At 42.7% G+C, this 24,592-nt stretch overlaps 3 protein-coding genes across 4 annotated transcripts; all 3 read right to left on the bottom strand.

Moving 5' to 3' along the window:
• Window positions 1-26: 26 nt before the first annotated feature.
• LOC108052229 (non-lysosomal glucosylceramidase) lies at window positions 27-16,413 on the bottom strand. Of its 2 annotated transcripts, none has more exons than XM_017134579.2 (7): window positions 16,002-16,413; window positions 5,083-5,352; window positions 3,092-3,690; window positions 2,175-2,430; window positions 1,742-2,115; window positions 1,450-1,683; window positions 27-1,330 (listed from the first exon to the last, which is right to left on the bottom strand). In XM_017134579.2, exons 1-7 carry the CDS (start codon window positions 16,274-16,276, stop codon window positions 471-473), a joined length of 2,868 nt encoding a protein of 955 aa, XP_016990068.2. In that variant the 5' UTR covers window positions 16,277-16,413; the 3' UTR covers window positions 27-470. The 2 variants fall into 2 exon arrangements, with proteins under 2 accessions (XP_016990068.2, XP_016990069.2); XM_017134580.2 differs by having other exon boundaries at window positions 3,092-3,609.
• LOC108052231 lies at window positions 6,909-8,957 on the bottom strand. The gene has a single exon (XM_017134581.2). It carries the CDS (start codon window positions 8,782-8,784, stop codon window positions 7,174-7,176), a length of 1,611 nt encoding a protein of 536 aa, XP_016990070.2. The 5' UTR covers window positions 8,785-8,957; the 3' UTR covers window positions 6,909-7,173.
• A 1,953-nt stretch (window positions 16,414-18,366) lies between the features above and the next one.
• LOC108052238 lies at window positions 18,367-24,478 on the bottom strand. The gene is made up of 10 exons (XM_017134589.2): window positions 24,187-24,478; window positions 23,790-24,136; window positions 22,362-23,466; window positions 21,532-22,298; window positions 20,426-21,229; window positions 19,602-20,218; window positions 19,336-19,490; window positions 19,072-19,282; window positions 18,905-19,012; window positions 18,367-18,843 (listed from the first exon to the last, which is right to left on the bottom strand). The coding sequence occupies exons 1-10, from the start codon at window positions 24,428-24,430 to the stop codon at window positions 18,480-18,482; spliced, it is 4,722 nt and encodes a 1,573-aa protein (XP_016990078.2). The 5' UTR covers window positions 24,431-24,478; the 3' UTR covers window positions 18,367-18,479.
• Window positions 24,479-24,592: the final 114 nt, after the last annotated feature.

Raw genomic sequence — 24,592 nt, 5'->3', positions numbered from 1 at the left:
TAAGCAAAAAGATTGATCATAACATGAATAATTTCTGACTCTTCGGTCACATTTATTGCAGACAGCAACGGTTTACACATTGAAATACTTTCTTAAGACATTAATAATTAATTAAAACAGTTATAATTGATTTAAATATTTTGCTTAGCTAACATTTAAATACGAATTGTGCTCCATTTGAATACCATTGCGTAGTTGTACTTCAACAGAGAGTAGCAGTTTGATTTGTGACTGGCTTTATAGCTAGAGAAGACATGGAGTAAGCGCCTACAGATTCCAGCTTAAAAGTACACATAAAGCTATAAATTTGAATACCATCTCGGACAACATCTTCATCCACTCGCACCTTCGATAAGCTCGTTACACTTTCAACCTCGACAGAAGAATCAAACTAAAAGCTAAGAAAATCTTTGTGCTGGCTTAGAAATATCTTTGGTTGTGTAGACTTCGGATAAGATTGTACTCTCGATTTAGTCGCGTTGGGCCCGCCGTCGCTCCAAAGCCACCTGCATCGACCAAATGCTCAAAGGTCGCATATAGCCGATGGAACGGTAGCGCTTCTCCCCGTACAACGCCTCTGGGGTCTCAAAGTTCATGCCGATGCGCTGCGACAGGGTCTTGTACATTCCACCGGCCGTCTGGAAGGCCTCCTCGAACATGCCCTCCTGGATCATCGTGGCCGCCAGCGCATAGACCACACCCGGCCACACCTCCTCCGCCTGGATGTTGCTGTTGTCCACGTGACCCGGCTTGGTGGTTTCGCTCGCGTTGGCAATGAACCCATTGGCCGCACCGATATTGCCCTCGTGGAAGCCCATCACATTGTTGTCATAGATCCTCTTGAGGGCCGTGCGCACATTCTCCTTCGGATAGATCTCGTAGTCAAAGCCGCAGGACTTCAGATACCAATGGCCGCATAGCTGATCGGCCATAATCGTATCCCGATGGCTATGCGAGAGATCGAAGCGGTAGTAGCTGCCATTCCACAGCTTCTCCTCCAGCGATCGCTTGCCCTTTTCCAGAATGTCCTGATAGCGCAGGCAATCGTTCGGCTGGTCCAGAATCGAGGCCATGGCCGACATGGACTGCAGAGCAGCCAGCCACAGGCCGGAGCAGTAAGCACTGGGCCCGTCCATCACCCAGGAGTCGTAGGTCTGGTCCGGCATCTTCGTGTTCTCGATCAGACCGTCGTTGTCCTTGTCGTACTCAATCGTTCGCTCCATGATGGCCTTGCATGCTCCGTACATGGCCTTCAAATAACCAATAGCGTCCATTAGGTACACCTTTCCATTGGTTTCGTTGATGTACATCGACGCAGACTTGCGGTTCTCTAAAAAGGCAAATCAAAGATTTCGATTTAAAAAAAGCGAATTATTCAAAGATCTTAATTTCATAAATTAATGAATACCTTTTAAAATAAATTAAGATAAAAAAAATGCCTAAACTTACGTTGCTTTTCATCAGCAGAATTCTTGCGCTTGTTGTCCTGGCTGTACAGCTCATATAAGCTCTCCTTGTCGATGAACTCGATGGAGCTGAACTTGCTGGCGTTATCCGCTTGAGCCTGGGCCAGTTCGTTGAGGACATAATAGTCCCGATAGACTTGCAGCACAAACTTCGTATTGAGATCCTTCCAATCATTCACATCGTGGATGTTGTAGCAGTTAATAAGGGTGAAGGGCTCTGGAAAGGGAAATTTCTTTATAGTTAAGAATAGTTTACAGAGAGCTTCAATACTCACCTTCATCAGGATCCCCCAAGTCGTGGGGTACACAATTCTTAACCTTGCGCGGCATCACCTTTCCATCGTAGAGCATCTTGCGGGTATCGCCCAGCTCCGCGGCAATGGCATCCTTGAAGTCGTACTGCAGACTGACCTGTAGATTTGGCCAGAGATGAGCCAGTGCCGGCGAGGCATAGAAGTGGACATCGTAGGTGTTGTACATGCGGTATTCGTGCCCTTCGAGGTAACCAAAGCGTCCATAGGCGAGTCGGGGATCATCGTAGGCCAACTCCTTGCCCAGCCAAGAGTCACATTTCAACCAAATGGTTCCCCCATCGGAAATGAAGTACAATTGATTGAAAATGGCGCACTTGTACCAGTCAGGAAGGGTCCTAAAAGTAGGGGGATAAAGATTAGCCAAGTTGGCAACAAAACCTAGGCCTAAACCTACTCATCATTCAGAATGGGCCTCTGCCAGGCATCGATTAATCTCTCCCAGGAGGCGTACTGCTTCAGAGCATACTCGCAGATCTTGGGTCCAGAGTCACCGCTGTCATCGAAGTACTTGGTGTAGTAGCGCGTGTGGGTCTGCATTTTCCTGGGGAACTGAATCTTCGGCATGTCCCAGGCCAGCACAAATTCCAGCTCATGCGAGGCCATTGGCTTCAGAGCCACCTGGGCACAGACAGCCACGCCAATATCTTTGGCTACAGGGAAAAGGGGTGAAGAATATAATTACTTTTGTCATTCTTTACTTTAGGAGTTTTATTAGGTAACTAGCTAAATACAAGTATTTACAGCCTAGTTAATTCGAATGCTTAATACCCAGAAGGGTTATTTCAATTGTTCTTCTTTCATTGAGGTCGAATTAAATAAAGTTTTGAGAGAAAGAAATTGTACTTATATATAAGGGCCTAGAAATTTTATAAGTATAGATAATAAAACAGAATTTTATATATGTTAAAAGATCTAAACATTTTTAAGCAATACATTTTTGCACGATCTTTATTCTATTTCTTTTGATTTTTCAAAGCCTAAAGGGCAACGAAGTCAACGACGAAAAGCAGATAAATAAAAATTAGATTTTTCAACCGGAAGTTCGAGAATTCTTATGAATTCGATTAGGGTAATGCCATATTGAAGATAAGAAAAGAAAAAAGCTAATTTCCAGAAAACAACATTTTTATCGAGACTTTAAAGTTTTTCGTTAAATATTTTAAATATTTGAATGCTTGAGTTCTAAGATTCTTTTTTACTACAGAAAATGTTAGCAAATTAAATATGATCTATTTTGATTTGTAGTTTCTAAAATGTTGCTGAATTCGATTGGTTCGGATTAGTCAGGAATCTTAAGTAACTTTGACTCACTCTTGAGGGTCTCGGCGGTGGGCTGCTCGCTCAGCTGGCCGTGCTCCTTGAGCTGGGCCCACAGCTGCTCCCCGTTGCCGGCGGGATCGAACTGGGGACAGCGGGTGATGCTGATCTCGGGGAGGACGCGACAGGCCAGGTTGTAGCTGCAGGGCATGTCGGCGATCTTCTGCCTAATGGAGACGCCCTTGGCGTTGCCCTCGCTGATTAGCTGCGACTCGGCTCCGCCCTCGGCATCCTGTTTCTTGTTGCCGGTGCCGTTCTTGAAACTGAACGTGATGGACACCTTGCGCTCCTGGTCGCACACGTTCTCCACGCTCCACACGAACACGGCGCAGGGCAGGCTGGACTCTCGGTACTCATGTGGGATCACCGGCGACACCTGGCGACAGGTGAGACGCACCCCGTAGTGGGACAGATCGTACTCGGTCCAGGAGCGCGGATAGAGACCCGTGTAGCTGCAGCGGGAGTCCTCGATGTTCGAGTGCCAGGCACTCAGCGGCTGCTTGGTGCGACTGCTGCAATTGGGCAGTTGACATTTAGTTCTTTCCCCATCCGGATCGGCATCCGGATCGCTGCGATCGCTGTTCGACCTGGTGCTGGATGGGTGTGGAGTGGGTGTGTGAAGGCAACAAAGCAAAATCAAATCGAAACCAAAGTGCATAAGCCAAATAGAAGCCAACAAGGTAGAACGCCCGATACCATACCATACCATCGTATACCATTATACCATCATAACATCATACCAAACGGTTGTCGTTGCGCCAGATAACCCAAAATAACCCGGAATCGGTGGTTTGTATGTTAACATATCCATATGTGGTGATTGTTGTCGGTGTGATTGTCGATAAGAGTTGCGTGTTTAAAAATTCGTTTTAAGTGTGCATCAAGAATTAGAGAAAAATATTTATTGTTGAAGTTATAATCTCCATTCAAAACACGTATGGCTTCTTACAGTTTTCAGTTTTAGAGAGAAACCGACACCTATTTTTAAGGTGAGTGGGGTTAGCATTTGAAGTGATCTGGGGTTAAAGAAAGCTCACACTTTTCGTTAGGATTTTTAAGGGAGAGACACATTTACTTAGTACAATTGGAAGTTATGGAATAAAACTAGAAATAGTACAGTAGTAGAAATTCGTTGGGAAGTAAGCAATAGATGTTTTCAGGGTGTATTGATATAAAAATTGAAGTACAACAAGTAGGGAAAAATGTTGACAACTACACTGGTCATTAAATCCACGTCAGCTACGCTTGAATAAGCTTTTTATTCACGTTTTTGTGAAGTGTTTTATTTTATATCTAACAAACGCCATTAATATGAAGTAAGTAATAAAACACGTTGAAACTGGAGTTGCACCTTTTTTTATGTTTGATATGCGTTTTTAAAGAAAACAAAGGCAATGTCTATAAATGGTGAAAATATAACTCAATAATTAAAAGGCATTAAAAATGTGGAATTGCAAAGACGTTGCTCGTAATTTGTTTAATATTTAACATAAGGTGCCTACGCAAAAAGTGCATTGAACTTAAAAATATAATTTGACAATCAAATGTGAGACAACCATCAAGTTTCAATTACGTACTCAAAAAAAAGGCGTATTTCAAAGACCAAAACATTTTGGTCACGCTATGTACAGAAAATTCGCTTTTCCACATGTCGAAGTAATAATTCTAGGCTAGCCTACATCAATATTTTCAATGTTTAGAGAGTAAAACATGGAAAACCCGTCAAGATAAATAAGTAACAAATAAATAGTAAAAATAACAGCCAGCAGTCGTCAGATACTCCCAAAAGGTAGTTTTTTTTAGGGCGAGTGAGGGAGGTAGAAAATATAACTAAATTCATAGCATGCAAACAACACGAATCATGCCTAACAAAAAGAAACAAGTAAGGAAAGTAAATGTGGAAAAACTTGGAAAAGAAAAACTATCTTTGCAACAATGAGAAGGGGGATAGAATGAGAGAGAGATCGATTGGAAAACATGCTCACCTGCATTTGGAAAGGAGGCTCTGGAAGATGGTGCATCCCTTTTGATCCTTGATGGTCACGATGAACTGATTGGCCTGCACCACATTGTACTCGTAGATGCCGGGACGCATCTGGAACCGGCAGAATTCGCCGGCATAGCCCCTGCCAATGGTGCCACCTCCAATTCCGCCGATGGGCACTCCATAGATCTGCTTGCCGTTCTCCATGTAGTAGTAGTCCATGTACACCCGACGACCTTCACGCGACACTTTCCAGTAGTAGGCCGCATATCTACCGAAAAAAGAGAGAGTGGGTCAACGAAAAGTTAGATTTTTTGGCAGCTAATGTTTTCCCCATTTTCATTTACATTTCCATTCCCATTCTTACTTTCGATCCCAATCCAATTGCGTGCCCTGACCCCGATGATGTCATATTTGTGAGTGCTTTCCCCCCAAAACAACCCCAAGTTTTCAGCATTTGTGGCTGTGACAGCTTAACCTTCCGCTTTGCCGTTTTCCCCTGGGGTTTCTAGGCCCTGTTTTGAAGGTCAGCGGGTGCCAAAGTCAAGTGCATGGCCCCAGAATGCTGTCAGCCATACGGAAATGTTGCGAAAGCCAATGGGAGAGACACTCTCATGAGCCATGTAAATCAGGGAAATCGCAAACGAATCCAAAGATGGGAGCTACCAGATTATGTTACGGCTTCCACTTTGTTAACTCTTAAATTAAAGAGCTGTGCAAGGAAAATTGTATTACTATAAGTAATTACCTTATTCAGTACAACAGAAAATTGATACATATAATTTAATTAAATTAAATAAGATAAACTAGTAACACAATGAATGTCGTTATGTAGCAACCCCTATATTTTTCAAGTTTATTCGCTTTGGATTCCTATCAGATATTAAGGTTAAACAATAAAATACGTTGTGCCGTTAGGAACGCACCTTTGGCAAACTTTATACCTAGTTCACTAGACGCACCTATATTGTCAATCATTACAAATATTAATTATAAAGGTAAACCAATTTGCGTCATTGAAGCAAAATATATTCTAATATAGGTCAGAAATATTATAAATGTATATTCAGGTAAATAATGCTCAACTATTTTATTTAAACATTTTAAAGTTCTTCTTTAAAATTACACAAAACTGGTATGTAAAGTAAATAAGCCTGCGCAATGATTGCCACAGAAAACAAGTCGAGGTGGCAGGGGACTTATTTGAATCTCAAAGGGATTTTCGTTTGACGTCATGCAACAAGATAAGCTACGCACAGATGCGCTTCAATTTCAATTATCCAATTATTTTCCATTAAAAACTTGCAATTTCATATTGCAGATTATAAGCCTTTTATTTCACAATCATCTTTCCACTGCCACACCTACACCCTTTTTATGGGGTCAAGAAAATTGCTCGACAACAACGAAGAGGCTAATTGAAAAGCAGGAAAATCTCCCGCTGGCCAATTGCAAAACGAGGGAAAATGGCTGTGATTCAAAGCCTGCCTGAGCTAATTCTTGGGTCTCTCTACAGCCTGTTGACTTTTTAATTAAGCTTAATAAAAGTGTAGAGGGTTTTTTTCTGAACGTTGCCGACATGGAGAAATATGCAAACTCTGTGGTTTGCACTTTACTGAGTGGTATGGGTTTTGAAGAACACTTTCGTGAACTCCGGGAAAAAATCTCAACTTCTGCAAATGTATATTATTTAAGTCCTAAAAAGGCTCTAGTTATATTTTTTATAGTCATAACCCAATTAAATGTTTAATTTAATAACAATTTTCATTGGTAAGGAATAAATTTGATTTTTGCCTTTGTTTTATTATAAGTTAAACTAAATGATAATCCTAAATCAGAGGTTTTTTTTATTTAGGCGAAGAAAACTTCAGCACTGAAGAGAAAAGTGCACCAAGAAAACCATGAGCTGCTACAAAAATATATACACAGATTGGGGGCATCTTACAAATTATTTCCAATCTGCCATTAATTTACTGGTATTTAAAGCCAAAAGTACCAGGTATTGTCTTGATGTCAACCGAAAATTTAACCAATATAAAATGATATAAGAAACTGCACTGCTACAAATAGTACACAAAACTGATCTCACAAATCATGGAGGCGGGATCTTCTCAGCATCTCCGGCACCGGCGATGTTGCTGCTCGAAACCTTCTTCAGTTTTGGAGTGGGATTGAAGTTCACCATGGGGGCGAAGGATATGCCCTGGAAGTCCTCCTCACAGAGGGCGGAGGAGAGCAGTTGGGCCACGAACTCGGCACGCAGCACCAGGAAGGTCTTCTTCGGTCGAGATGAGCTCTTGGGCGCCAGGAAGCGATGGCAAAGGTAGCGCTTGCGCTCCTGCTCCCTCTTCTTCACCACCACCGGCGTCTCCTCGTTCAGGCACCGCAACAGGTTGTCCACCGACGAAGCGTTGATGCTGGCCAAATCACCTTCCTCCGTCGGCAGATCGCTGAAATCCACATTGCGAGCGGCCAAGGCCCGGGAGCTGGGTCCCAGGCGCTGCTGAGCTCCTCCTCCACTCCCCTGGAAGCTGGGCATCCTGGCCGCTCGGCGACGCTCGTCGCGGGAATACATTTCCGGGGCCAGGAAAAAGGATCTGGCATTGTGCGGCGCCTGCGTGTAAGTGGAGGTCGGGCCATAGACATTGATGGTCCGGGTGCTGCTGCCGGTGGCCGGCTGTGAGCCGGAACTGAAAGGCCAGGTGCGGATGGCTCGACCGGAGGAGGTTACCGGTTCCTGCGGCACCTGCAGACTGCCGCCGTAGAAGCGCATCATCTCGGTCAGCGAGGGATGTGTGATGGGAGCAGCAGCATTGGAGCTCGGAGCTACGACCTGCTGGGCGGTGGCGCCCAGAGTGGCTGGCACATCCGCCGGCGGATGAACGTAGTTCCGGTTGGATCCCGACTCCGTGATGGTTAGGCGCAGTCTCTCCCTGGCTGCCACATTTTGTCGCAGCCAATTCAGGCGAGGATTGTTCGCGATGAGAAACTCTTCGTCATCCAGATCCATGGAGGAGTCATTGTTCCCGATGGCGGAGTTGCTTTCCACAGCAACAGCGGGCGGTGGTGGTCTGGATATGCGGCCGGATGAGCCACTTCTGCCCGCCGACGAGTCACTGCGGCGGGAAACCCGATGGGTCCGGTCCCTGGCCACCAGATCACTGCCCTTGCACGTCGACCCATCTTCGTTTCTGCCCGCCGATCTGCGGTAGCTGCCATCCGGATTGAGGGGCTCCAGGTAGAGGTCCAGCGAGCCCACCGGGCGGCGCATCTGGGCGTTGCGAGATGTGGCCGCCGCCGAGATGGAGGCCAGCTGCTCGTCCTCCAGGAAGAGACGGGCCGCCTGCTGCTGCTCGAAGAGCGTGACCATGGTGGAGACCAGCAGAGGACTGGCGTTCGGGTGCATTGTGGAGACGTGCTCCAGGAAGGTGGACTCGTTGAAGCCCCAGTGCTTGCAGTAGGGGCAGCGGTAGCTCTGCGGCGGATCGCTGCTGATGTACTCGCCGCCGAAGTACAGCTCCACGTCTGCCGGCGTGTAGATGCACATCACCGGATGGTCGAACGGATGCTCCGCGGCGGTGAAGTCCGCGTTGTAGCAGTCCGCGCAGATGTCGAAGTCGCGGCAGCTCAGGCAGCGGTAGCACCTCCCCGCGAACGACTCCTTGCCGCATCCCTTGCACACGACGCCCTCGTGGCGGTTCATCGTGGTTGCTCTGCGTCTGCTTCTCGAGGATCACCAGTTGCCCAGACAGAGTCGAGTTGGGCTATCTTCAAGTCAAGAAATCCACACAAGTGAACACTTAATGAAATACTTCAACTTAAAACTGAGAATGGATCTGGGCAGGGTTCACTCGACAGATTTTTAGAAGCCACCTAGATTGCAAAGTAATTCTTTTAAGATAAATAGCCTTTTTAGAATACTCGCATTAGAGATTAGGAAATATAAATAAAGAAAAAAGTAAGCAAAAATATACTTTAATGGGTCGGAAATGTATTCTTCACTTAGAGAGAATCAAACCGCAAGTCTTAAGAGGTGTCTCACTTTAAAATCGTCTTCATTTTACCAAGTAGCGAAAGTAAATGTTATGCCATGATATTATTTCTTATCTCCATCAAAATGATTTCACCATTAAAACAATTCTTGTATAGATTTATCTTAAGTTAAACTACTTGTTAAGTTAAGTTTCCTGATGGGACTCTTTTTTTCGAATCTTCAGTAAATGGTTAATTGCACTTCTAACCAGGGGCACCATCCCGACATGAAAATAGTTTCTTAATTGAATTGCAACTCAGTCGCCCAATTAAGATCCCAACCAAGCTCGGGTTTCGTCTGGGTCATCCAAACATTTCCATGCTTTGTGTATGTATTTTCTCTTTTTTTTTGGCTCGTGAGACCAACTTTCATGTTCCACACAATTTGTGAAATTGTTGGAGAAAAGTTTTTTCCGGGTCACCATGGTCAGGAAAAAAAGAAGAAGGAGATTGGGATAGGGATAGCAAGGAGTGGACAGGAATCAAATTGCTTGTGGCAAGTCACTAATGAAGTTGGCTGACGTCGTCCTTGTACCTGGATAAATTGCTTTCAGAAATTAATATATAACTTTGTTGTCGTCTTGGGAATTAGATAAGTTAGCTTGAGGTAAGCTGACATATTGCAGGAGTTACATTTGTTTGCTAACTTTGGCGAACAGGTTAAGTTTAATGTGGTTAATTCTTTGGGGTCAAAAAGTTTTTTTTTCCTGGCAGTCTCAATAAACACATATACTTCCATCATTTTTAAGGAACAAATACGATATATAGTTTTTTTCAGTAATTTATTTTTCCCCCAAATTATCTGTAGAACTTAATGAAAACACTCTATAAATATCATATCCCCTGTGCTTGCATTTCCTTTGCCAGCAGACCGAACAAAAACTCCCTAAGATGCATCAAAAATAAACAAACTGTGACAAGTTGAATGGCAAAAGGAAAAGTACAAATGCTTCACAACAAAATGTTTTCCCCTAAGGGAACTCATTTCTATAACAACTTGTATAAGATTTCCATCTTACCACAAATTTTCAGTTCCGACAGTGAGAAAACAATAACCAAAAGTGCTTCGTATGGATGAACATATGATTTGAGTGGGCGATGAGAGGGGAATAAAAAGGAAAACGAACTGCGTTATTATTCATTTACGAATGCACATGGCTCGAAAGAGTCCGGGGCTTTTCACAGAATTTTTTTCAAGCGGATACTCTGAGGCGTCCTGGAGATGCTCCAAAGATATGTAGACCTCATCTCTTAGTTCGCCCAAGGAGCATCAAGGAGTGTGTGTACATTGTGCACACGCCTTGGGAGCTTGCCAAAAAGCATTTGATGTGTGACAGACAGACTGGATGGGTGGTTTCGAACAGGAGATGGGCTTACTATGTACATGCATGTTTTTCCGACTGGCGCCGTTCTCTCCCCCTGGCTGGGATTGAAATTGTGTGAAAAGTAGTTGGCAATCAAAAAAAGAAAATTGCCGGAACTGTGTCATCAAAGATACGTTGAACTGGTTTCAGTGGAAAAAAATCAAGGGAAGGAATACAAATGTCATGTATTTGGTTTATGGACAAATAATATAACAGATATTAAACGAAAATGAGTTTGTTGAATTCCCCTCATTGGAAACTTTACAGTGGAACTTTAAATATATAGAACTTTAAATATATGTTCTAATTCACAAAACTTATTTTCGTATTAGTTAATAAATCAGCCATTATTTAATACAAACATGTGGTAATATAATTAGCCAAATAAACCTCTCTATTCGAAGAAACTCTGATAAAAACAACATATAAGAAGGGGGTCGCATTAAACTACTTATCATGCCTTAATGCGAATTCTCTCAGTCTGGGAAATCGCTTAGTCAACCTTGCGGCATATACATATTGTATAATAAACAAGAAAGGAAAGCTAACTTCGGGCGGAGCCGAAGTTGATATACCCTTGCAGAATACTCTGAAAATTATATTCTCCAAAATTATTCATATGATGCATTCTTAATACTCATCAAAAATCCCAACTTCCTAACTTTAAAAACACCAAAGTTATGGCATTTCCAATCGTTCAGTTATATGGCAGCTATAGGATATAGTAGGCCGATCCTTATGAAATTTAATAGGTAGGATTGATTGGCTAAAAATAAAACCCATAGAAAATCCCAACTTCCTAACTTAACAAACACCAAAGTTATGGCATTTCCGATCGTTCAGTTATATGGCAGCTATAAGATATAGTCGGCCGATTCTCATGAAATTCGGTAGGTCAGATTGATTGGCCAAAAATAAGACCTATAGAAAATCTCAACTTCCTAACTTTACAAACACCAAAGTTATGGCATTTCCGATCGTTCAGTTATATGACAGCTATAGGATATAGTCGTCCGATCCCGGCCGTTCCGACTTATATACTGCGTGCAAAGGAAAGAAGGGTGTGTGCAAAGTTTCAGTTCGATATCTTTAAAACTGAGAGACTAGTTCGCGTAGAAACAGACAGACGGACAGACAGACGGACAGACAGACGGACAGACGGACAGACGGACAGACGGACAGACGGACATGGCTATATCAACTCAGGAGGTGATCCTGATCAAGAATATATATACTTTATAGGGTCGGAGATGTCTCCTTCACTGCGTTGCACACTTTTGACCAAAATTATAATACCCTCTGCAAGGGTATAAAAATGAAATGAAACAATATAAGCTTCACAGATTGACGCAGCTGAAGTGACAAACACAGAATTGAATTCACAAAGAAACTAGTCGAAAGAATATTGATGTGTAAGTGCGATAAGCGAAATCTTGAGATAGGTTAGTTTTCATAATACTGGATGATTTTATGACAAAGTATAACCGTTTCTACAGAACTAAACAATTTCGATAGGGTTGCCGAGAAATGGGCCTAAAAATATAGATTAAATTACTATCAACAGCATGACATAACATTTCTGAGGCGTGATAAGGCAGCGATTCAGGCAGAGGTAGTAACTGCTAAAATATTTTATGACTAGTTTATGCTAGGTAGCCTAAATCTTATCTTTCTAGGTGTAAAATAATGTTGTGCAACGTTACAAACATTTAAATTTCGTATTAATGTTACTTTTTGACTATTTTTCTATTCATTATTAAAAAGTCTATCAATAAATACCGTTTTTTAAATAGATCTGCAATCTAGTGTTAGATGTTTTGATAGTTTTAAGAGATTATATTAACACTGCGTTTATATTATTTCAATGAATTTCCCAAGGCTTTTGTAGCGTTAATATTTGCTTATGAAAGAGAGTACCCTAACATGCGAAGTCAATATGAAGTGATAAGCAATTATAATTGAAGTTTATAAAATATGCATTAGCCATATCAGCCAGGTACACGTCATAGAAATGTTTATCAGAGTTAGTCATACTTATAAAAACGATTGAGGCTTTAAATTTATTAGATTTGATTTTTAAGAGCTTACTAAATATTCTTAAAGTGAAGAAATAAGAATAATAATTGAATAATTGACCCACAAGTTCATTGCACTTTGAACATTTTGTAATATGGGTCATTTGTTAGGTCATTTAATGCTGTGATTTCGGACAACTACAACGAGAATATGCGGGTTCAGTTCAACGCCAGTCAAAGGAACTATGAAAAGGGAGCTGAAAAGTGAACTGATGTGTTTGTGTGTTTGAGTCCTTTCGTTTGTAGCTCCGAAAATGTGGCCAGGACACGCAAACAGGACGCCCAACGTGGCGCCAATGCGGGCAGACAGGAATGGAGTAGGGGGGTGAAACAATGGAAACATTGTGGCGCCAAGCTATGCGGGATTTTTTTGTGGAGACACAGAAAGTAGGGAACAGCATAAAGTAGTGATTATGCCGAAGTCAATCTGCATTATGCATAAAGGGCAAATCGTCTCAAGGGGTTAATTAACGATGATTTTATAGCACAATATTTACACCCATTTTTAAATACATGGCTTTATATGCATAGTCTAGTTCTTGATTCTACACCCTTGTTTATAATTAGAAAGTTACCCCAACCAATTCAGAAAGTATCCATAGGCATGCAGATTTAATTCTTACTGAGCAAAATTTAAAATGCAGGGACTTATACACATTAACTTGTTCTTTCATCCTTATTTTCGTCAATTTAAGCAAATTCTTCTTAGGAAGTTACCCAACTCATTAAGCTAACCGCTACAAATACAAATAATTTATAATTATTTTAATTATTAATTAATTACCCCTCGAAAGTGACTTGCCATGGGAACCTAAGCTGTTTAGCCTCACCTCTTCCTGTTCTAAATCCTTGCGTGTTGGTGTCCTCTAAACCATTGCGCTAACGTTTTTAATGACATTTAGTTGGCAACGGGGACCACAAAAGAATTCAATTTATGAGTTGGGCCCACTCGTGTGTGTCTGTTTGTGTTTGTATGTGTGTGGGCTTGTTGGCCAGGACCTGGCGCTATATTTGGCACGCACGAGAGATAAAGAAAGGGAGACAGGCTCGATGTCACTCCTGTTGAGGTATTATTAGGCCCAGATATTGATTTCCCATTATTGTGCCTTAATTAAATATGGATAAGGTGTCCATACCCCAGCATCAGACAACAATACACTGGAATTCCTGCAATCAAGGCTTATTTACAGACCACCTTCATAACAGTGAACACTATTTTTAATGCGTTTTGTAGTTAAGATATTTTAAACTTTTTATGACTTTCTTTACGAGTTTGTTTTGACGGCATTTAAGTATAAGCCAAAAGAATTGCTAATTCAAGCTAATGATTAACTTAAATTAAAGACAACTTTAACTTTTTAAGATTTGAATTACCTATTTTATTTAAAGTCATTTAAATTTTCGCTTGGCTTTTTGTACACCTACAAATAATTTTAGGTAATGATTAACTAATCCCATAAACAACAAGAAAGGAAAGCTAACTTCGGGCGGAGCCGAAGTTGATATACCCTTGCAGAATACTCTGTAAATTATATTCTCCAAAATTATTCATATGATGCATTCTTAATACTCATAAAAAATCCGAACTTCCTAACTTTAACAACAACAAAGTTATGGCATTTCCAATCGTTCAGTTATATGGCAGCTATAGGATATAGTCGGCCGATCCTTATGAAATTTGGTAGGTCGGATTGATTGGCCAAAAATAAAATCCATAGAAAATCCCAACTTCCTAACTTTACAAACACCAAAGTTATGGCATTTCCGATCAATCAGTTATATGGCAGCTATAGGATATAGTCGGCCGATCCTTATGAAATTTGGTAGGTCGGATTGATTGGCCAAAAATAAAATCCATAGAAAATCCCAATTTTCGAACTTTACAAACACCAAAGTTATGGCATTTCCGATCAATCAGTTATATGGCAGCTATAGGATATAGTCGGCCGATCCTTATGAAATTTGGTAGGTCGGATTGATTGGCCAAATATAAAACCCATAGAAAATCCCAACTTTCTAACTTTACAAACACCAAAGTTATGGCATTTCCGATCAATCAGTTATATGGCAGCTATAGGATATAGTCGGCCGATCCCGGCCGTTCCGACTTATATACTGCGTGCAAAGGAAAGAAGGGTGTGTGCAAAGTTTCAATCCGATAGCTTTAAAACTGAGAGACTAGTTTGCGTAGAAACAGACAGACGGACAGACGGACAGACGGACATGGCTATATCAACTCAGGAGGTGATCCTGATCAAGAATATATATACTTTATAGGGTCGGAGATGTCTCCTTCACTGCGTTGCACACTTTTGACCAAAATTATAATACCCTCTGCAAGGGTATAAAAATCCGAGTTGCTCAATGAGAAACGAGTATAAAGAAAACATTGTTTAAAAATAACAAGAAAGGAAAGCTAACTTCGGGCGGAGCAGAAGTTGATATACCCTTGCAGAATATTTTATAAATTATATTGTCCAAAATTATTCATATGATGTATTCTTAATACTCATAAAATGTCCCAACTTCCTAACTTTAAAAACACCAAAGTTATGTCATTTCCAATCGTTCAGTTATATGGCAGCTATAAGATATAGTCGGCCGATCCTTATGAAATTTGGTAGGTCGGATTGATTAGCCAAAAATAAAACCCATAGAAAATCCCAACTTCCTAACTTTAAAAACACCAAAGTTATGGCTTTTCCGATCAATCAGTTATATGGCGGCTATAGGATATAGTCGGCCGATCCTTATGAAATTTGGTAGGTCGGATTGATTAGCCAAAAATAAAACCCATAGAAAATCCCAACTTCCTAACTTTAAAAACACCAAAGTTATGGCTTTTCCGATCAATCAGTTATATGGCGGCTATAGGATATAGTCGTCCGATCCTTATGAAATTTGGTAGGTCGGATTGATTAGCCAAAAATAAACCCCATAGAAAATCCCAACTTCCTAACTTTAAAAACACCAAAGTTATGGCTTTTCCGATCGTTCAGTTATATGGCAGCTATATGATATAGTGGCCCGATCCGGCTCGTTCCGACTTATATACTACCTGCAATAGAAATACAACTTTTGGGAAAGTTTCAAGCAGATAGCTTTAAAACTGAGGGACTAGTTTGCGTAGAAACGGACGGACAGACGGACAGACGGACAGACGGACAGACGGACGGACAGACGGACATGGCTAGATCGACTCTCCTGGTGATGCTGATCAAGAATATATATACTTTATAGGGTCGGAAATGTCTCCTTCACTGCGTTGCAAACTTTTGACTGAAATTATAATACCCTCTGCAAGGGTATAAAAATTAAAACATTCAATGCATCATTATTTTCATTTTTGATGTTTGACTGTATTTTTGTGTACCCTGCACGCACGAAAATTTTGGAGTTGTGGAATTACTCCATTTATGTCTATATCTTTTCACATATGTATATCCCACCTGCAGACGAGGGGCACCAGGGGAAGCGTTTGCCTAATGGAGGCCCTGGCGTTTTGAATCCTCCGCTCTGGCCAGACATGGTCGAACTTTAGCTTCAGGCCGTACTTGGGCACCGCCGTGATCTCGTTGGGCTCCTCCTCCAGCTGGAGCTTCATCTTCTCCTGGAAGACGGCACTGGCGGACTCGGCGATTCCGGCTGCGATTCCATTGGCGTTTCCGCCACCCGCACTCCCATTGCCCAACACTTTGGTTTCCGCTGCTGCAGGCTCTGCCATTTCGTTGGTTCGACTTCGATGATCGCGTGTTTGGTTCGAAGAACTATGCTCTATTCTCTGGAGATCTTTTTAATTCATATTTCGCCTATATCGGAATTATTTCGAGAGCAGCACGAACGCGCGACCGGAGCAGCTGAAAAAACAACAACATCTGAGGGAGCCTAATATGACCGGATTGGGATGGCTCAAAAACACCAAACGATAAATGTTGGGGTAGCTCCAATCGATAACTTGGGGAAATAGCAGACAGAGCGCCAAGTTCAAATTGACAGTGAGACTTTGAGCAACCATTTTTACGGTGAAAATAGTCGAGTACATTTGAAATACTGAAACTATTAAAGAATTTCGTATAATAAAAATTGTTAGTAATACTTGAAATAATGAAATAAAAAGTTTCCACAATATTAATACTTGAAACTATGAAAATAGTACAGAATAATACAATAAACAAGAAAGGAAAACTAAGTTCGGGCGGAGCCAAAGTTGATATACCCTTGCAGAATATTCTGTAAATTATATTCTCCAAAATTATTCAAATGAGGCATTCTTAATACTCATAAAAAATCCCAACTTCCTAACTTTAAAAACACCAAAGTCATGGCATTTCCAATCGTTCAGTTATATGGCAGCTATAGGATATACTCGGCCGATCCTTATGAAATTTGTAATTTTTCAAAAAAAATCATTTCGAGATATTCGCGCTTAAAGTTTCAAGTTTGTGTTTGGGCTGGGATAAATTTGGGCTCAAATTTGTTCTCAAGAAGTTGTTCTTTAAGATAAAGCAATAAACAATTTTTCGAATTTTTGAGAATGAAAATGGTATATAACCCCTTAAAAACATTTTTTGAAATTAATTTATTAAATATATTTCCACTACTTATATAAATAATAAGTATTGAGAAAATTCCTATTCCTATTTCTATTTTCTATTGGATTGTTACCAGATGATACCTTTTTACTTCTATTAGAATGCTTTTAGTCAATTGAACAGTCCTGTTCAACGATTCAGCAATTCATTAGCATAGAGATGTACATAGTATATATCCCAACTATTAGGTGGCAATCCAGATGTAAGCAGCCTGGCACCTCCAATCTAGAAGCTTTTCTTGGTCACTTTGAATTTTCCAGGAAGACAGTTGCCGCCATTTGCTTTTCCCCATTTTCATTTGGCAGCAGTCACCCGACGCGTGAGCAACTCAGCAGCAGTTCCGGAAAACCTGAAAAAGTGCAAGAGATCAGGTTCAGGATGCCCAAGGGGAAGGGGACCAGATCCTCCAGCTAGTCCAGCTCCACCGCCAGCAGCTCCTCGTCCAGCGACAGCGATGAGTAGCCGGAGGGCTCCATCAGGAAGCCGGATCGTCCGAAGCAGTCCAGCCGCCGCCATCGCCACCATCACCGCCATCGACGCCACCACCATCCCTCGAGCCACTCGCACCGCCATCGTGGGCATGGCAGCCGCCGCCATCGCCCCGCCCACGGCCGCTCCTCTAAGCGCTCTTCCTGGAAGGTGCGTCGCGTCGTCCTCACCGCCGTCAACTTTCCGGTGGACCGCTACCATGGTCGCCTTGGGCGTGTCTTCGCCTTCGTGGAGTACGCCCGACCCGAGGACTGCGCCTGCGCCATCGAGCGCATGAACGGCCGGAATGGGAGCCGGCTCGGGCAGGGGAATGGGGTCCGGTATCTGGATGGCCAGTGCCACGGGGGGCTTTTCCTTGATCACCACTGACGCCTTGGCGGAGAGGGAGGAGGTGGCGCCACGACGCCCCTTCCTCCTTCTCCGCCAAGGCGTCAGTGGTGATCAAGGAGAAGTCCGCCGCCTCACTGGCCATTTAGATACCGGACCCCATTCCCCTGCCCAAGCCGATCATTTATAGATTTATTAAAACCTCTGCAAGGGTATAAAAATGTTTCCACAGCATTCAAATTCCTTACCTTAAAATTAATTAAAATTTGAAACGATAATTATGTATTACGTGTTAAATAACAATGGTCAAGACTTTTATTAGTAAAGTATTAATGGTAATTGAAAAATGTTCGCGTAAAACCTTTTTCCAGAATAATCCAAATGTTTCTACATACAGAACACCAGATTTAGTTTTACACTTTTTAATATTACATTTTCATTCTTATAAATGTAAGCCTGCAGAATAGATTTCAGTTTTTCATTTTTAATCTATAAAAAGCTTTTGTAAATTTGTTGACTCTAATCCAAAGATTTCAGGTATTTGGGACAGACACATTTGTTCTTCTTTCCTTTGACTTTGCTCGGTGGAGCTGGCTCATCCGCGGGATCAACAATGGGCTCCTCGGGTTGGATCTTCTCGTTGCACTTGGATGTCATGAACTGGAAGAACTCGATGTTGCGGACGTGGGAGTTGAACTGGTCCTTGAACTGGAAGTAGTTGGGATACACCTTGTGCTTCAGCATGGCCATGTAGAGGCTGAGGCGCTGTTGCTCTATGAACATGCGACGAAGGTGCTCGTCATGGTGATTCTTCCAGCTACGTTTGCTAATCTCCTGCTGAACCAGCAGGCGTAATCGTGGATGCAGATGGAAAAGAACAGATCTGCAATAGATAAAAATATTTTTTAAAAAACCTTTTAAAAAAAAGGTGATTTACAACTCACTCATTGAAGCGATAGCGTTGTTTCCTAAACTTAATCGAGTCAAACTCCGAAACGAACTGGTGTATCCGATCCGTATTCGCTAGTTGTGCTGGTATCTCCACAAATATTCTAAGGTTGATACATCTTAATAAATATATATTACTATCTTTTAAACTCCTATTCGATACCTAGCATTCAGAACCATGGGAAAATCGGGTTCTTGCGGTGGTTTCTTGTAAAGTTGGAAGCGGGGAAACTTTTCCATATCCTTGTCGAACCACTCATACTCATTTTTCATTTGGCTATTGACTGACCTCAGCTCGTTCACATCGATAAAGTAGTTGCCAGCACAGAAGTTGTATTTTCCCAGAGGCGGCACCGATTTCATCAGCTCGAACCCTTTAAAAATGTCATTAAAATCGTGCTGAATAGATAACTAATATTTAATATACCTTTTCTTTGGCACTGTAGGCTTTGGGTTTCCAGGAAATACAAGGTGCGTCGCTTGGGGCAGAAACAGTTGATGAAACTGGTAAGTTCGTCTACCCAATTCCGAAAAGTTGTTGACAGGCTCTCGGCAAAATAAACATTCAATTCGATATCGTCACTGGATAGAGATCAAGTTGTAGTTTTGAGGAACGTATTATTAACTTTAAAGTATTTCACTAATTATAGTTTTAAATTTTTAATCATTTGATAAAGGAAATTTTAAGCTCACCGCACTTGTAAGTCGCACTTTGCATTCTCGTCGCATCCAAACTTCCGCAGGTGGGTTTGTATTGAGACACGATCATCAAACGTAATTAAAACCAGGTTGTTGCACTCCACCTCCACACAGGTGGGAACAATGATTTCCGAGTTATCCGTTGACTGTTCTTCCCCACTGGAGGGTGTTATGTCTGAAGTTGGATCTAGTGTCGGCACCTCGGACGGCTTCCGTATTTTGGTTTTTGTCCACTCATCTGAATCCGCTTCAGATGATGGAGTCTCCGTTTGTGGTTCTGACTGCCGATCCCCAGTCGATATAGGATCCTTAAACACCCGAACTTTCAGGTCGTCGCAGGTGAAGATCGAGGTCTCAAGATTTAGATCCACATCGGTTATGTGGCTGAAAGTGAAGTGGATCCCGGCATAGACTTTGTGGTTTATAAAGTAACTGTTTGGCACGTAAGTGATGTAGCTTTTATCATGGATAATCTCTCCTTCCTCCTCTTCCACCATTAAGTCGCTCTTCACAGATATATTTTTAATAATCACACTGAGACTTCGAGACTCAACTTCCGAAGTGACATCGCTAAACGGCAAGCCATCTGGTGCATTGATGAACATAGTTTCCTGTCAAAAGGAATTGGTGATATAAGCTTTAAATAATTTGATCGTTTATAAATAAAAAACTGTTCTGACCAGACAAATTATACGAAATCAAATGGTTTTAATAGAGTATTTATGGTTTTTCAAGAACAGAAGATAAACTAATCGTAATTGTGATAAAATAATTAGTAAATCTTAAATAAGACTGATCATTTAACTTAATTATACAACCTTTCGGAGCCTTTGGAAGCTATCCCTATCCGCATTGGCATGAGAGCTGCTCGAACTGATTTCAATGTCGATCTCGTCGACATCCGTGCCGGGATCCCAACCTATGCCAGTGCCCGAAGTGATGACAGTGCCGTCGTTGTGGTAGCACCGCAGCTCCTCCGCCGTCCAGATCATCTTGACACCATCGTCCCGCATGGAGTAGGACTCATCGGCATAATAATCATGCCACTCGGTGTTCCGGAAGGGCTTGCCGCACCAGATCTTCCCATCGCGTTGCACATTTACTACACTGCCCAGCGAAGTGGTCAACTTGAGGTAGCGATAGCTCAGCTTATACAGGGCCATGATGAAATTGAGGTAGTTTAGCTCGAACTTAATGCTTTCAAACAAGGCGGCAGCCTGTTGATTCTTGAGCAGTTGGCTCCTCCGTCCACCCAAAGTGGATGCTTTGGAGGGCAGACTTTTCTTGGAGCCACTGCTCAGGGCCGATGGCCGCAGGTTGATGTCCAGTCCGCCCACACTGCGCATGGTCGAACGCTTCTGGGACGACCCATCCCGACTCCTGTCCCTCCTCTTGGGTTCGCGGAGGGGCTTGTAGCTGGAGTAGGTGGACTGCGTGGAGCAGGCGTTGATGAACTCCGAGTTCATTTCCTCCTCCTCCTCGTTGTCAGCACCCGTAAAGCTATACAGGTGATACACCTCGCCGTTGTACCGCATGATCACTATGGTGTCGGTGCTCTGGTAGAACACAATCACACACCCATAAGGAGTGCAGACACGCCGGGTTTCATTTAGGTCATTTTGCTGGGAGATCGGGATAATGTATTAATTTATAAATTATATTTTTAGCTAGTTCAAAAAGACTGCATAGTATATATTCCAAATTGTATCTATAATATCTAAATGGATAATGAAGATAAGCTTGTTTCATATATAGTCGACATTGAACCAATTGAAATAAGCAAGTTCGAAGTTATGAAAGTTCGACTGCAGCTCATCTCTTTATCCATTTAGACTTACTTTATAGGATAGTGAATATATAGACGTTTTTAATCACTTTAAAATATGCTTTTTTCATTAAATTTTAGATGGGGTATTAATCATACCTGATATTGCCAATGGTGTTCCGTATGAGTGTCGTGGCAGAAGGTGCTCAGACCGTTGGGGAAGTTTAGGACTGCCTTGGCGCACTCGCTTTCTTTAGGCATCACTCGGACACTGATTCCGTTCTTCGACTCGATCCTCACACTGGAATCCGTGGCTGTGACTCCCAGTGGATCGCCTGCACTCCGGAAATGCACCTCCTGGCCGCCAATCTCGAGGGCCAGGCATTTGTTCATCTGGCGGAAGTTCCACCTCTCCTCATAGAGCATGATACGACCCTCCTCAAAGAAGTACTTTGATGTCTTGGACTTGATGGTCTGAAGGGTGTCGTCCAAGTTATAACCTTCCAGCATGGGATGGTTTGGACGGAGTCCTATGAAATGGTGTGATCCCTGTTTTGAGTCGAATCCGGATATCTTCGGCTGCAACATGGAAGCTGTTACTCGCCGGGTTTCAGATTGAACCGACTTTGCAGATTGTCGCCTGAATCTTGCTGTTACTAGTTCGTCTGGAATTAGGGAAGTTTTGCGGGTAACGGACCGCGAATCATCCTGATCCTTCTTTTCCTTCTTCTTGGCCTGCTGTCCCTTGATCGAGTTTGGTCGAACAAAGACTTTGGGATCGATGGCGACCCGATCGTTGTCCTCATTGCACTTGACCATCATTGGGTCAAAACCAGAAATGATTTCGGCACTCTGCGTCTCGCGTGACATATAACTTTCGGTGATCTCGGCGAACTTTTGCGGCGTGACCAAGTCCTGAAGGAAATCTGCAAAAGAAAAGAAATGTATTAAAGTTTATATAAATCTTAAGTTGATAAATTACAACTTACAATTCATTTCGTACAGGGTAAAGTCCCTAAAGCAAAGACGTGTGGGGATCACAGTTTGTTTCTCCTCTTCGAAGACCTCGTTCAGGGAGCGTCGAAACGTGTAAAGATGTACATTGGGCTGCACCTCCTCCACGCTGAAGTCATCGTAGTCCTTAACCAGCTGAATTATCCGCTGCATCACCGAGTCGTCCGTGAGGTAAAGCTCGGCGTATTTGGGCAGATAGATCGGTTCCAGGGCGCCATTGTACGTCTGCCTTGCCAGCGAGTGATTGATATAGCCGGAAGTGAAGTAGCGCCGTAATAGATTGTACTCCAGACAGGCGTGATATACGTTCCTCATCAGAGACTGGTCCATGTAGGACATTATATTGGACAGTAGCCCATTGGCCTGCTCCACGAATAAGCGGTCGTTCTTGTTCAGCTTTACGATGCTCTTAAAAGAGTTCGCATAGACCTTCACCTTGTCCAGCACTCGAGTTTGAACCGATGGCGTGGGATTGGCCAGGAGCAGGACCTCCGTTTCGGTCATCAGCTCTTTGGGATTGCCGAAAGTGCTCATTAGCGACTCCATGTACAGATAGACGGTGGCATCATCGGCCCGAGATGCCGGCATCTGGGCCTTGAGGTAGTGCCCCTGGATGCTCAGTGACTCGACGATGTGGAAAGTCTCCTGCAATGACAGCGAGGGATCCATCTTAACGTTAATCTCCCTATATGGTTCCACGTAGTACATGCGGTACCACTCCCGAAGTGTTTCCACATCGTACATGTACCAGCTCAGCTGATCGAAGACATCATCGGTGAATTTGGCCGCCATGCAGGAGGACATCTGGGGCAACTGTTGCTGGAAGATGCCCACCGGCTTCAAGGGAGTCCGCTTGCGCAGCGAGTGGATATCCTGCTGGATGGCAGCCAGTGCCTCCTGGAGTTTCTGTTCGCGTCGAGGTCGGGGCACCAAGAGATCGTAGGCACTCTCCTGTGGCATAAAGTGGATGATCGCTCGCAGCGGCTGATCGTAGGCCAGCAGCTTCTTGTAGAAATGGTTATCCATTTGACCAATGATCAGGATCAGTATTTTGGTGAATAGCGGATTGTCTCTAATGTACTGAAAGGCAATGATTTCAGTTAGAAAAAATTTAAGCTAATGGAATGGAATACCCATTCATTTTAAATAAAATAGTCTGAGGAGTGATTTTCTTACAAACTGTATATTGCGTATACCATACGTTGGAAGGAAAACATAAGTCAAGGAATTGAAGATAAAAGAAGATTTAGGAATAGTGACCAAAATAACGAATAATGATAGTAGCCGGTCTTAAATAATAAGGTAATTTATTATTTTAATTTAATTTAAGAAATTATCCATATCTCAAAGTATTTTTGGCAGATATTATAGGAAGAGGAAATAGATTTGATTTCATAACTTACCTCACACTTGGATGCCGGCAGCCCCTTGCCAACTTTGTGATGCTCCTTTGCGGTGACGGACGTGCAGCGGATCTTTTCCAGACGCGCCTTGTCGCTGGAGGACTTCCCCGTTTTGGGCTTGGCTGTATTTGCACCACCCTTGCTGTCGGTGGCACCCTTTTTTTTACCCCCCGCTGGCGATAGATTCTTAAGCATTGCGGGAATATTACGTTGCCAGTAGGCGTGCAGATCGAAGTTGGCCTCCAGCTCAATCTTCTTGGTTATCTTGTCGAACTCGTCGACACAGTTCTGAATGCATCGCAGAACAATGCTCAACGGATCCAAGGGCTTTAGACTCGCCGATTCCCCTGTACGACATTTTTGAGTACCTCATAAAATAAGCCTAACACAAACTTACTATTTTTTATGGCTTTTGACTTTCGCTCGTTCTGAAAGTTGGCCTCCAAAATTTCCTTGTCCATGTCGATGACGAAAACAGCCCGACGAGAGCCGCTGACCACCCGCTTCACGAACTCATCCCGCACCGCACTCAGTCCATTGTCGTAGAAGTTAACACAGTAGATGTAGGGACCGGGATCGAACGCGGAAGCTGTGGATCTTCGGGTCCGACGGCTGCCCCTCACGGATTTGATCACACTCATCGTGTGGGTTAGAAAATATGTATGTAATGCTTGTATGGGGAAACTAGAAAATTGTGATCCCAGTTGGTGAAAGTAAACTCACAGAAAAAATGCTGCACCAAAACTTGGATACAGACTTGCAAAAAATATAGGATTTTAATTCAAAGGCTTTATGAATTTGTA

This window comes from Drosophila rhopaloa, unplaced genomic scaffold (assembly GCF_018152115.1).
Source record: "Drosophila rhopaloa isolate 14029-0021.01 unplaced genomic scaffold, ASM1815211v1 contig_2, whole genome shotgun sequence".
Classification (NCBI taxonomy): domain Eukaryota; kingdom Metazoa; phylum Arthropoda; class Insecta; order Diptera; family Drosophilidae; genus Drosophila; species Drosophila rhopaloa.
This window is presented reverse-complemented; position numbering and strand designations above follow the sequence as displayed.

Coding starts and splice junctions, on each gene's coding strand:
- LOC108052238 (XM_017134589.2), bottom strand. CDS start 24,430: ATGAGTGTGATCAAATCCGTGAGGGGCAGCCGTCGGACCCGAAGATCC. Junction 23,467..23,789: donor TGCCGGCATCCAAGTGTGAG/GTAAGTTATGAA, acceptor ATTGCCTTTCAG/TACATTAGAGACAATCCGCT. Junction 20,219..20,425: donor GCTTCCAAAGGCTCCGAAAG/GTTGTATAATTA, acceptor TCCTTTTGACAG/GAAACTATGTTCATCAATGC.
- LOC108052229 (XM_017134579.2), bottom strand. CDS start 16,276: ATGGCAGAGCCTGCAGCAGCGGAAACCAAAGTGTTGGGCAATGGGAGT. Junction 5,353..16,001: donor CTGGTGCCCCTCGTCTGCAG/GTGGGATATACA, acceptor TTTTTTCGGTAG/ATATGCGGCCTACTACTGGA. Junction 3,691..5,082: donor AGCCTCCTTTCCAAATGCAG/GTGAGCATGTTT, acceptor ACACCCATCCAG/CACCAGGTCGAACAGCGATC.
- LOC108052231 (XM_017134581.2), bottom strand. CDS start 8,784: ATGAACCGCCACGAGGGCGTCGTGTGCAAGGGATGCGGCAAGGAGTCG.